The following is a 14,100-nucleotide window of genomic DNA, read 5'->3' as shown; positions in this document are numbered from 1 at the left end:
AAGCTAGGATGAGAGGTGGAAGGTAAGAGCACAGTAGGAAAGAATTTGATCAGGGAACTAGAAACGCGTCTGGGAAACAGGATTTAAATCGCATTCAGACTCAGTCTAGTTTGAAAATACGGTGGATGCAGCCTTGTCGCATCCCATTGCAGTTTCTTGGAACAAGGCCAACCCACTTGGACTGAGGACAGAAAAAAAAAATGTGAGAATTATTTGAGTAGAAATAACTTTGAGTTACAGTAGTCAGCTATGACTCTCAGCCCTCCCCACCCCACAGCTCCTAAAAAGTGTGAATAGTGCTCTAGTCTGTAGCTGTGCTTGGGTTTTAAGCTTTACGCAATCAGTTCAGTCTTAGAATTTTGTTCTGCTTGGGGCAAGTCAGGTTAATGTTCAGAGTCCAGCCAAAAAAAATGAGCAAGGCTTCAGCTCAGCAGTGATTCCTGTGCAGTGAGTGTGCTGGGGTTCAGTTGGGGAAATTTGCCTATCTTCTTACAGGATTTGACACCAGCATACTACCAATCTGTAAGGATTCCTTAGGCTGGATGTTCAACAAACTTGACATGAACTATGACCTGCTGCTGGATCCCTCGGAGATCAGTGCCATTTATCTGGATAAGTATGAGCCATGCGTCAAGCCTCTCTTCAACTCTTGCGACTCCTTCAAAGACGGAAAGCTTTCCAACAACGAGTGGTGCTACTGCTTCCAGAAGCCGGGCGGTGAGTTGTGCAATTTGCAGTACAAAGAGAAGTTGTGCGGGTCTCCCTGTGTTTCAGGTTTGATTGACCTGCTTATAGAGATAGTTTGGTAACTGGCAGTCGCTGCGTTAAAAACATCTTTTCTCCAGCACTGGTGTGAAAGGGCATTGTGTAACAATGTTTAATGTTACAGATGAACTACATTAATATCCCTTGATCATTAAAACAATAAAAGAAGTAGTAAGTGCCAGTGCACACAGTCTAGAAATAAGCTCTATTGCTGATAGAAAGCTCAAGAACTTACTCTTTTATTAATGCAGAAATTAGTCAATTAGCAAATCATAAATTAGAGAGCTGGCATTATGTCAGTTGGGTGAAAAGAGAAGGAAGATGGTTTAACAATGAAAATGGCCCCCAAACACTATTCTCAACTACAGTGTGTTGCTTTTTTTTTTTAATTAGTGGAGCTAATGACATAAATTTGTTTTGCAGTACAGTACCAGCATATGGGCTGCTTTCGTTCCCAGGTGTACAGTAGTCTACATTTCATGTCAGTAGTGAAGCCAGTCATTACAGAGTCTGTCCCGTACCATCTGGAAACTGATTCTCATACATTATATCTTAGGTCTTCCTTGCCAGAATGAAATGAATAGAATTCAAAAGCTAAGTAGAGGGAAGAGTCTGTTGGGTAAGTTCGATTACTTGCTATTCATTTACTCAACTAATTAAAGCTTCTGTGATTATTGTAACTTTATATGCCGTAATGGTTTTTCAATTAGAGACTAATGTTTTGAGTCAGGAATATGCACCACGGAGTGTAGGCCTGACACTATGAAATTAAACAAATAATGAGATAGCAACATACAGAACAGGTGTCAGCATGGCACCGGGTTCGGAACTAATTTACAGCTCTCCAGAAATGCAAAGTCTTATCTGCACAGAGCTTAATACTGCCTTCATCACCTCGTAGGTCAGAATAAGTACGGAGGCTGCTTGATACTCAAGCCTCCCATTTTTGAAGGGTGACTGAAGGTGCCACAGTGCATAGCCAATGGGTTCATGTTTTCTTCCAGTTACGGTGCAATGCATGCATTCCTTGGGGTTCAGTTTTGCCTAATCACCCTTAAAAATATTTCAGTATATTCTGTGTATATGAAAACAGGAATTCATATCATCTCAATTTAGGCAGCCCTGCAGGATGCTCTGTGCTGTAAGATGTGATAAAGCCTGCCCCTCTCTCTATTGACTGTTGGGAGCCTGAACGGATTCATAAGTTACACTGCTCTGATGGATATCTAACATTAGGTGAAATAAATCCCCATATGGCATTTTCCCTTTTAATTGCTAAAAAATCAGGTTGTTGAACTGAGTAAATTTAAGGTAACTAATTCCATACCCTAAAATCACACAGCGTTGTGTAGCCTAACGTTCGTATGGTGGTATCTTATTGAAACTTCTGTCCTAGCGCATTTCTGTACATAGAGCCAAATCACGCGAGGCATACAGTACAGATCAAAGTGTCTGTTTACAGAACACACTGCATTTCACCCTTGAAGAGTCTGGCTTAGCTCAGACCCAGGCTGTCAGGCCCATCATTGAGAACCTGTATCAGGTTCTTACAGCATCACCAGCTGCAGCACACAGCATGCACGTCAGCTCTGCTGCAGCGCTGCTCAGATTGCAGTCCGCTTCCCAGGTTGCTCTCAGGTTTTAGTCTGATGTTTCTAGATACTCATTAGCAGACCCTGCAAACAGAGCTTCTGCAAAGCTCATCTTTGCCAAACCCTGCCATTCCCAGATACCACTGCCATTTGGACTCAGGGTTCAGGTACCTTATGAACAATCCTAATCTGGATTTGTTGGTTTAAACTAAGAATAAACATTCCCAAAGGCCACAGGGACTATGGTTTAGTTCCATCATCCTTTCATAGCAAGTTCACATAAAGATTAAGGTGGTTCAGAGTTACAGCTCTTGCTGTTCATAGCTGTGGGAGCGAAGGGAGGATTGATCGCTCAGTTGTGTGTGTGCTCCATTCAGTAAATATTTTGCATTTGTGTTCGAATGCATGTTGTGGCAGAGGAAGTCATGGTGTTCTCTGTCTCATGGGTGTCACGATTTTCAAAGCCACCTAAAAGAATAAGCAGCCCAGTTCCTAATAGATAGCTTTGGCTATCCCGTATTTATTTTATGCTTTGCTGTTATTTGCTATATGCAATAAATGTCATCTAGGTTGAAACATAAGTGGTTTGTTCCAGTGTGCAGGGAAAAATGATGGCTATATTGCAGGTAGTACAACATGCAGGCATTTGTAGCACATGTCACTGGGATCTGATCACGATACCAGGAGTAAAATGACAAAGTAAAAGCAGTAAGAATGGTCCCTTACCACAGATAACTTCTAGTCAACTGTATTAAAAAAAATGAAAGATGAAAGTGGCTAAGCTCAACAAATCAAGAAGTGTCAGGCATAGGTTGTTCTACAAGCTAGAAAATTATAATATAGAGAGGAACTCTTTGCTTCACCTACCTTGAAAGTCTGCCTGCATAATGGCACCTGTCTGTGAGATTTTAATCTGATCTCATAGCTATTTATACAGCGGGAAACATTGTCTTTTCTCTTCACTGACTGAAAAATCATGCAAATGGAAACCAAAACATACACGTGACAAAAAACACGCTTGTAGCAACAATAAAGATTGAAAAGAGATATTAATATTTTCAGAGAAACCAGCTTTTAATTACTCTCTTTCCTTCTCTGTCCCTGACACACAAAGCACAGCATTTACAGTCTGGGCATATGCATGAAGCACATTTCTGTTAACTTGTATCCATTGATAAAAAATGATGGCTTTTGATATTTTGTTCTCTATATATTTTTCAAAACACGTGACAGTTGCAACAAAGTACTTCAAAGCCATTGCCATTAGATATGTTGAATTTGGAGGCTTTCAAACAGAGTCTAGCATCCCAGGGGACTGAATTAAAAAGTAAACAGCACTATTCATCTTTTCCTACCAGATTTATCTAGAGTACAATTAACTGCAGAGAGTGTACTTTTAGAGCATACAACTGTGCAGCCTGATAATGCTTCTCCCACATCACTAAGGTAATAAATTTCTGTTCCCGTCACTATTTTCTTCTGTATCAGCCCTGTGAATTCCGCTAATGTAATAGCTAATACAAGGAGCTCTGTGCTGGCTAGCACTTAATTCTGTCAGGCTTTTACCTGTGTGCTTCACTATCTTTAGCATATAATTATTCTCCCCATGTCCTCTGAGGAAGGGGAGTATTATATAGATAAGGAAATAATGCAAAAAAAAGCAAAAAGAGAGATAGGTCTGGATCCATAAAGAGGATATAGATGCAACAGTGCTGTTCCAGTTTGTGTTAAATGTTCCGTGGGACAAAGAGAGATGGGGGAAGCAGGATTCAGTAGCCTGAGGCAGTTCAGTGGGGAGTGACTAACATTTTGTAGTGCTTAATTTTGCTATTAAGCACTACAAAATCTTAGTGCTTAACCGCCGGTCCACCAGCGGTCCTCTCCACACTTGTGGGGAAGCACCATCTGTGCAAGAACCTCTGGAGGTGAAAACTCCTTTCTCCTTCCAAAGTCTGCAGATATTCTCTGATGCCAAACCAAATTATGGGGTGAAACATTCCCACTAAATGGGCTGGCTCCAGAATAGCAGAGCTTGTAGCCAGAGCTTATTTCTAATGAACACAGGGGCCGATTTGTGTAGGATTTACAGGACAAATCATCACGCTGTACACCACTTGCTCCCAGTGACTCTCTGTCCTCACCAGATTATCACCTGCACCTGACACATTGGAGAGGACATACTGTAATCTTCCCTCTGATGGTTGGCAAATGCTGTGACATTAGTATGCATAGCTAAATATTTAAAGCTCCAGTGTTACATACAAATTGGCACACATTTCCCATGCAGAAGGAAAAGTACCTTCTACTCTCTGCTGTGACCCAAAGCGTGAATCCTTGCCATACACAGTTATGTTGGCAGTGAGCCTGGGCCATAATTTATTTTTAAATCTATGGCTTTTACAGGCGGTGTGGAACATTTTAATACCTTACAAGAAACACAGTGAAACTATGCAAAAAGGCCTGTTTCAAAGAAGAGAAAGGTTGCATTGCCCAAGGAAAAGAGAAAGCATGAGACAGTTTAAAATGCAGAGGCCGTTGTCCGCTCGCCCCGTAATGCCGCTGAGGTTCCCCCTTTGGTTCTTCCCTGGAGCCAGATGCTCATCTGATATAACAGGGGAGCTCTAGTGACATGGGTACAGCTATGCTGATTTACACCAGCTCAAAAGCAGCACCTGCGCACTTTTCCCAAGGTTGTGTATGGTCTGATAAACACCTGGAGTGCTTAACAGAGAGAGGACATGAGCATAAATATGAAAAAAACCTTTCTTAATCAATATTGAAATAAAGGATTGAACAGTGAGTGTTAACTTACAAAAACCTGCAAAGGCGAATACATATACATGGATATTAGAACCATTTTTTTATAAAGAGTGAAAATGAGTCTTTGGTAGTCATCAGTATGCTTACACTTGTACATGAACATAATGGTGGTACCTATAAGCAAGCCTCCTATAAGATTGTGCTTTGAAGTTATTTAAAATACTTTCACTAATGGATGTGAGGTGGTCCAAAACTGATCCGATATACAAAGATTTCTGCAGATGTTCAAAGGTTTCTGTTCTCATCTTCCAGACCTACATTAGCAGCACTCAAACATTAGACAAGATCTGCAGTGCGATGAGTTTGGAAATTCAAGGATTCACTTTATATAGATGTGTGTGTGTGAGATTGACTGACTTCCACTTTTATGTCTTTTATATAGGAAATTTCATGACGTTTGGGCAGCACCTTCTCATTCATTTTTTCTGTGAGAAATGTAGTGGAAATAGCCCCTTTGACACATGAACTGTCTGAAGAGATGCTATACACATGGAACTAGTTAAAAAACTTACTGCGTGACCAGTAAATCACTGGTATCTTTGACAAAGGAGAAAAATACTTTCTCAAAAATCATTTGAGACAAGAAGTTTGGGGGCAAGGGTGGGTTTCTGCCACGTTTCAAATTGAAGCAATTGGCAAAGAAGGGAAAATAACTGTACTGACCTCCCCTGGGAATAAAGCTAACTCATCTCGAAGGACAAGAGGGCTTTTCATATTGAAGTACATTTGCTGTATCTGCTGAAAATGGTGGGAACAATAAAATGGGTTTCTCCTGAGAGCTCCCCTGTCTGCAGAAGCCAGGCTGAACCACACTCTACAAGGCTGAACTGTATCAGTTTCATTGTAAGACAAATCTTGGGCTTCAAATCCAAAGACTTATTGACTTCAAATCCTGTTGTCACTCTCTGTAAAGCTTGTCATGACTTCTCCTTTTATACATGGGGACTCTCAGTAAGTCAGAAGTTGTGCTTGAGATTAGTATGAATAGCAAGCAGATGGCAGATACCTTCCAGGGCTAATTACAGTGTTGTGGAAAGACTTATATGATAAACACTGAAGGAGTGCAAATGGAAGGGAAATGCAGAATTAATGAACTTGGGGTAATAATCCAGTTGGGAAGAAAAGTCTAAAACCAGGAGTTAAATCTGGAAGGGGCTCTGTGGGAATATTCATCATTCAGGCACAGACTGAACCTATCTCTAGTACCGTATGCTGTCACCCTCCATGTGCTATATATGCACAAACATTTATGCACTGTGCAGTGACCAGGGTGGCTGAAAATAGTTAATCATATATAATTTCTGCTCCCTTTTAGGCACCAGATAATCGCATGTATTTTCTTGCCAACGTTGTAAAGATCTTCATGTAAATAAGTGACAAGTTCATAATACTCTATATACCTGCTTGCTCCTACAGAGGCTTGCATTACTGATTATACCTTATATTTTATTCAGGTGCTTTCATCCCACGGTGCAATGAAGAAGGTTATTACAAAGCCACTCAGTGCCATGGCAGCACAGGGCAGTGCTGGTGTGTTGATAAGTACGGGAATGAGATAGCTGGCTCAAGAAAGCAAGGGACAGTTAGTTGTGGTGAGTAACGATGTGCTTTCCTCAGACAACAAAGGAATTAACACTGTTGTAAGCCCTGCCATTGCTGTACGATGGAGTAAGATAACAAAAGTGACAGCAGGGAAACATGACTACCAGTGTTCAAAGTGTTCCTGTATTTTCCTATTCAGACTACAAATGAGGTCCTTATAGACGTATTGGTCCTTTGGACTGGGGGGTGCAGCAGAAGTTAACAGGCAATAACGACTGATAAGAAGATAGTTTTGCTACCAGCCTGGAAAAAGTAGTAATTGATATTAGAATTTATCCCAAACTATGGGATTGCTATGCATGGGTATTAAATATATTGTTCTGTATACTGTGGAACACGCATTTACTGAGACTTCATGAATAATGTCTTTCCAGACAAAGGAAGGCCTAATGTGTAAAATTTTATAAATTAACAACCAAGCCCAATAAAATTGCTGACAGGACAATATTATGTAGATATGTGAAATCACCAAATAGCTGTTATACCTAGGCAAGCGAGATTTCAGCTGTATTCCTTCACAGTGCTTCAGTGATGGTTGTGGATGCAGCTTTCTTCTTCGAGAAGGAACAGAAAAAGCAGAGACCTAGAAGGTCTGAGATGCCCAGGATCACATCACAGATGTTAGGCTCAATAGCTGCATTTGCAGAGAGTGGTTTATGCACTCTAATAAAATCAATATGTAGAATATTTTTAGCCTGGTTTAGAGTTGTGATGGGATGAAAGTATTTACAAACGAGTAATGCTCTTCTGGCCTGCATGCATGCGAACTGAGACTCTCCAGACTTGAGTCTATAGGAGGAGGGCGATGCATAGGTTTTTATGCAAGTAAATTTTTCAGACTAAATTGATATATATTTATCCCAGGTCAGGATGAAAATTGAAATGTAGAGATTGTTTCATGAATAGCTGAACCAAAGAATTTAAAAAGTAACATTGCAAATGACAGTGCCTTGAATGACGAGGGTAGTGATGAATGAGGGATTTGGTGTCATGTGAGGGAATGACCTTTCCGCTCACCTGTTTCAGAAGAAGAGCAAGAAACCTCAGGGGATTTTGGCAGTGGTGGATCTGTTGTACTGTTGGATGATTTGGAAGAGGAACCTGAAGCGGCAAAAAAAGACAAAGAAGGGAAACTGAAGATTCATGTAAGAGCGGCTAATGAAGACGATGAAGATGAAGATGATGATAAGGATGATGAAATTGGTTATATATGGTAGTGCCCATCATAATGAGGACTCACATTTTGCACAATATTGCAAGTCACATCATATCTCTGCAGTTGTATCTGAGAGTACCTGGCACAAATATTCCCTCTCTACTGAGTTTAATTTTGTATAGTCCATTTAATTTGGAAGACAAGGTTTTTTTTTGAAGCAAGGACTGTTTGGAATACAGCTTTTGTTCAGTTGGTTTGGGGGATTTTTGTTCTATCCACAGGGGCAATGAGTTTTGTTTCAAAAACATTTCATGTCTTAATCCTCACTTGCACAGCTTATGAAATACATCCTGTGAAAGAAGAATCGCAGAAGGGGCTCAACAAACCAATACAAGGCTTAGAAGCCCTTCTCACATTAGAGAATTTGTGTCATAAATTGTTGCCTGGACCATATCAGAAACGGTTATTTTTCTTTCATGAAGAAGGAAAAGTAGGTGCCTCATTTTCTAGTCCATATTTGTTACGTTCCAGTAAAGAACAAGTCTCTTTGGATAGTGACTTCTGGCTGCCCAGCACCAGGGGTTTAATCCAGAAAGAAACCCACTGGCAGGATTTTCTCTTCCTCACATTCTCTGAGAATGAGTCCAACAGGCTTAGTCCAGCCCACACTGAAGGCAAAGCTCCCACCAGAGCATAGATCAGCTCACTGACGCTATTTATTTGGTTAAGGAACATGGCCTTGACCTTAAGAGATGCTGAGAACCTGCAGCTATCATGGACCAAGCCCTACAGGCAGGGAACAGAGTCCATCTGCCTTTCAAAGTGTTTTAAGGAAAGAGTGTTTTTGTGAATTTGTAGCATCATAACCACCTCCATAGCTGTTCCTCAGCTTCTGGCGGAACTCCTTTGCACTAAGAGTTGCACTGACATCGTGCAGGCAGCCTCTGCTTCCTGCTCACACACTATGGATCTGCCTGTTCTTCATTTACTTTTAGCAATCCCTCATTCCAAAGTTATAAAGCTGTCGAAGACACTAACCATCAAAATTAATAAGCTGTCGTTTCTTTAATTTAAATAGTTAATATTTATTTGGCCTGTTTAAAAAAGCAACCTTAGGTGGTCATGTTTCAAAAGCATAACCCCTTTGCTCAGCATGACAAGCTGCACACACATAAAAGAGAATAGTATTAAAATACAATCTGTGACTCCCTCAGCATCTCCCATATATTCATAGCTCTTCAATTGTATCACAGCATATTGACATTAAATTATTTGTTGTGTCCTTTCCCATTGTAGTTCTCTGATGCAGCAATGTACTGTGGTGACCTTTTATTATTTTTGCTGTTTTCAGAAACAGTAAGAGGTACCTTAACCCCACTCTTGCATGAGGATGCAGATATAAGTATTTTAGCAGTGCCTGTGATTTGCCTGTGAGTTCTTCTGCAGAATGAAAAATGTGCTTATTATACAGAAAACTAATTGGATCGAATTTTTTTTTCCTCTGAGTTAGTGTTGGATATAGAGGTGGAAACAGTGTGGAGTCAAAACATAGCTGGTTACGTATTCACTCGAAAGCAGGAAAATGCCATGCTGGTTGGCAGAAGTCAATTTTTTAGGGTCCTCGGCCCCCTCCAAAGTCAATGCCCACTGCAGAGCCTGGCAGGACTCTACAGCCCCTCTCCTCCTCTGTGTAAGACCTCTGCTTTCAGACATGATCAGAAAGAAGAGCAGTACAGAAGAGGAACTCCTTTCAGACACCATGTGTTGCAGGGGCTCAGTTGTTTTCTCCTCTTTCATTTCCTATTTATCTAGATCAATGACCTGAGAACAAAGAGCAAGCCTGCATAATTGTTATTAATGCAGCAGGATGTGTAAAATCGTGAGGAATTTGTTGTGTGTTGTTTCACACCCCTGCATCCTCCCAAAAATCTGCCATCACAGTTATTTGCAAAAGGCCTGCAATCTGCCCTGCCTCAAATCCCTTTGGTTTTCCTATAGCTTTTGAAAATTGATTTAAAAATCACTGTCCATGAGCTGCACAGCACACACACACACGCTTTTTCTACTTGCCTTTCATAGAAAATGATGCTGACTTGCAAGAGGAACAGATACAACCAGCATTTCTGTTTCCTTAAGTAGTATGATTTTGTGAGAAGCAATTGAACACCATCAGTAACTTGCTTCTCAAACATCATGGCTGATTTCCTTCTGGTATTTTATTAATTAAACCCATACTCTCTGGGTCTAGCTCTGCTGTCCTGTGCAGGACCTGCCTGAGGCACAGAGTTGCCTTAAAACTGAGGTCCACAATCAGTAGAGTTATGCTTATCCTCCTGATTGGACTCACTCTCCACACACAACTAGTTTTTTCTGCAGTCCTGTGTCCCCTTGCAACGGCTTAGTCCTGGAGCTATGCATTACTTCAAAGGCCACGTAGTAAATCCCTTCTCCTGCCCAGCACCTCACCAAGGTAAAGCCTGTCTAACCAAGCCCTTGCAGGCAGCTCCAGGGTCCAAGGTTGCAGCCCTTCTGTGTCACGTGCAAACATGCAAGATGGTTAAATAAAAGCTGTTAAATAAGCCTTTAGAAGCGAATGTGGACATCCTCCAGTTTACATGAGCAGACATGCCACCACCATCCATTTCTCAACACCATTGATCCTCTCCTAGCTGTAATCTCTCAAACGCAACTATTCGAAATCAGAGAGCTGGCAGGTTTTATAGCTTTCTCGTAAACCATAAAACAATTATTGTCGCTCAGACTCACCAACTCAAACATGCTGTGGGTCCCAATCAAACGGCTCTGTGCCCAGCACAGCCAGGCAAGAGGGCACGCGTGCGCGCACACACACACGCTCGTTTTAAGCCTGCTGGCCTGGATTCAGGATCGTTCAGTTGCCTGCTTCAGTTGATCAAATGTTCTTCTGAATCAGGGCCAGCATTGGAAAAATGCCATTTTATTGACTAGTTCAGCTGGGGACGACCACAAGAGAGTTTAAAGAGAGCAGTGTCAAATCACGAGGCGTCGCAGCCTAGTCAGCAAGAGGGCAGCTCAGACTATGGATCGCTTTAAGAGCAAGTTCCCAAATATTACAAAGCTATTGAGCAAAGCCCTTTTGTGATCCACTGGCATCCTCCAGTGGCTGAGGGATCTGCAGCCTATATATACATATGTGTATATATATATGTGTGTCTGTATATATACATTTGTACACATATATGTGTGTGCATACATGTGTGTGTGTCCAATTTGGGAAGATGCATTAAGAAAATGTTTTATTTCTTTAAAAGAAACCAGCGATTCTACCAAGGACCAGTGCTCTTCCAGATCAAGCCCCTTCCATTCTTCATGCTTTGTAAAGGATTTAATTTTCTTCCAGCTTAATTTAATTCTTTTCTTTTTCTTTTTTCTTTTTTTTTTTTTTTTGCAAAGCAGGACTTCCCATCTGCATCAAGTCATTGACCTTCCAAACATTTTCTCATTGTGAAAAATGGACTCAGAGTTGTCCCATTCTTTTAGAGACACAAACCAATTTTTAATCTCATTTTCTTTTCATATTAGAGACTGTGAAATACTGTTTGGTATTGCATTATGTTTCAAGGTGTCCTTTTAACTACTGTGGTTAAATCAAAATCTCCTTGAGTTCAGATTTCAGCGCAGTTGGGGTTTTGGGGTCATTACTGGCCTTTGCTGTGAACACAAAGAATCCTTTTCTTTGCCTTTTTTTAAGCTATTCTGTACTATTATTTTAAACCATCTGAAGTGTTTATTTAATATTTATTCTACAGTTTATATTGAAAATGTAAAGTTTATATTTAAAACAACACTGTTTGTTAGTGAATGCTTCTCTTTGCCTCTCCAGCCTAGTCTGTTAGTCTCAGTATACATTTCTGGCATGGGAATATTTTGATATTAGGAGTTTTGTAGCATTTTTCCCATCAAGCAGCAAATGACATCATAGATCTAAGGTCACCACTTGATACAGACCACCAGATCGCTCAAGCTTAGCTTCCTACATTTGTTGGCTTTTATTGCAGTCCCTTCTGTATGCCATTCAGGTTCCTTTAATACATAGACTGCTTTGTACAGTTACTATACATCAAAAAGCCCTTTCTACAGTAGGTGGGTTTTGGTCTTTTTATACTTCTCTCAATGCTGTTGATGTCCGTTACTGTTAAACGTGTAGATCGGTAAGGAGAGATCCAAATATTACGTGTTTCAGTTTGATGTCCCTACTGTAGATGGATGTAGACTATCATAGTAAGTAGAATTGCATAGTAAATTCTGAATGCTTTTTCCATAAGGAGTTAAGTGGAATGTGAGCATTTTGCTATCTTTGGTTAACTGTAAATGCTTAACTGTAGTCTGAAATAGTTGCATTTTTGTCTGTCTCAATAAATTTTAATTTGTCTGCGACTCCTTATTGCCTGTCCTGAATTTTATTAAACTTCGGGGATCAAAAATACTGCAGTACCTTGAGTCAGCATTTAATCATGCATGGAAATGGATGGTCTTTTCTATTTGGATTATACCTTACACCTCTGTTCAATGTCAGCTGTAATCTGTGAAGTTAATGTAAGGTCTCTAGAAAGCTATATTTTAAAAGCAGAAATGAAACCAATCTGAAAGTAATAACTGTACCAAAATCGGAACTTTTCAGATTACATTAAAATTGATTTTTAAGGAACTAGTGGGAGGGGGAGCTTTCCATTTTATTTCCTCCCCAGTTTGCAAATGATGTTTTTCCTGTCTCTTCTGAAGGTATCCAGAGCAATTCTATAAACTCAGCCACATTCTACAGTGGCCATTATCTACAGTATAAATGAACACAAAATTATATTGAATACAGTTGGGGGGAAGCCACTCTCACTTAGAAATACCTGGTTTTGTGTCTCTGTTATTAAATTAGAACTCCTCTTTAATATTATTAACTAATTTAAACAGCCAACATTATTACAGTGCTAATTACAGAGTTTAAAATGTTATTCCATCACCTTTCCTGTCTGTGTAATATTAAAGTACCACATGAAAGCATGAAACATATTTTCAAACATTTGTGCAATTATCATCTCATCAGGTAATACATTTATAACTTGTCTGTCCGTACACCATCGGCTGAGTGGTGTCATCTAGGGTCAGAACTTGCCTTAAATTTCTGTTAAATTGACTGCATTCATTAGTTTGGTTTTACTGTGGGTACCGCACATTACTTCAGTATGGTGCCTTACCTGGCTCTGAGAACAAATGGGTTTTCCCTTTCCAAAACCACTCTGAGACTCTTCAAAGTGTTTGATCTTTCATGTTTAAGTGATCCAGCTGCGCCAGATGTCAGATGCTGCGGCACTGAGGGCTGGAAGGCAAGCAAACCAAATCCAAAGCTTAAGAGTGTGTGAGCTGCAAATGAGATTTTAGTTGTCGGGAAGGGCTGATGATTGGAGGTTGTTGGGGTTTTTTTAATATCCCTTTGAGATTCAAAATTGCAGGCGTCTTGCACGCTTTGTTTTGTATTACACATGCATAGCTATGCACACACACCCCCACCTCTTTTCTATATACCAATGTGTACATATATATGACCGTAACGTGTGTATATACACATATACACACACACACAATATGCATGTGTATATATATACACATACAGTTATGATCACCTGCCCTGGGAAGTGTTGGTCAAGGCCAAAAAGTGCCAGAGTATTTGGGGGAGCGAGGGAGAGCTCACAATGTGTGTGGGGACTGAACCCCCAGTTAGCCCGGCCGGCAGCATCGCTGCCAGAAAACTGGCAGGTCCCTCCCGTTACCACCTTCCTGCTTCGGTCACTGCCGTCTTTAGACTCTCCTGTTTCTGGGATATCCACTTTCGGGGATTCCTTCCATGCCTCATATAAGGTTGAGCTGGTGTTTTATCACCCATACTATGCTAATCTCTTCTGTAACAACTTGAACTGGGCTAAATGCTGTGAATTGGTATTTTGGTTTCATACATTAAAATACTCATAGTAGATTATTATGTCCCACCTGTCATGTCCTGATAAGCTGTGTTGATTTATATTTAGCTTTTCTATGATTCTGTCCTCCGTTTTGGATGAGGATCTTGGACTAATTTTCATGAACTCCCTGCCAGGGGATACAGCCCTTGCTTCCCTGGTGATATTGAAGAGTGTC

The 14,100-nt window shown here is 40.5% G+C and overlaps 1 protein-coding gene across 1 annotated transcript in view; it reads left to right on the top strand.

The window, feature by feature from the left end:
• SPOCK1 (SPARC (osteonectin), cwcv and kazal like domains proteoglycan 1) overlaps positions 1–10,198 on the top strand; it is a 323,597-nt gene extending 313,399 nt beyond the window's left edge. Inside the window, exons 8-11 of the mRNA XM_050905361.1 lie at positions 496–717; positions 1,322–1,384; positions 6,632–6,769; positions 7,806–10,198. Of these exons, the coding sequence (XP_050761318.1) occupies positions 496–717; positions 1,322–1,384; positions 6,632–6,769; positions 7,806–7,996 (614 nt within the window). The 3' untranslated portion in view covers positions 7,997–10,198. The remainder of the gene's footprint in view (positions 1–495; positions 718–1,321; positions 1,385–6,631; positions 6,770–7,805) is intronic.
• Positions 10,199–14,100: the final 3,902 nt, after the last annotated feature.

Source organism: Gymnogyps californianus, chromosome 14 (assembly GCF_018139145.2).
Source record: "Gymnogyps californianus isolate 813 chromosome 14, ASM1813914v2, whole genome shotgun sequence".
Taxonomy (NCBI): Eukaryota; Metazoa; Chordata; class Aves; order Accipitriformes; family Cathartidae; genus Gymnogyps; species Gymnogyps californianus.
The sequence above is the reverse complement of the archived record's forward strand: the minus strand, read 5'-3'. Positions and strand labels throughout refer to the sequence as shown.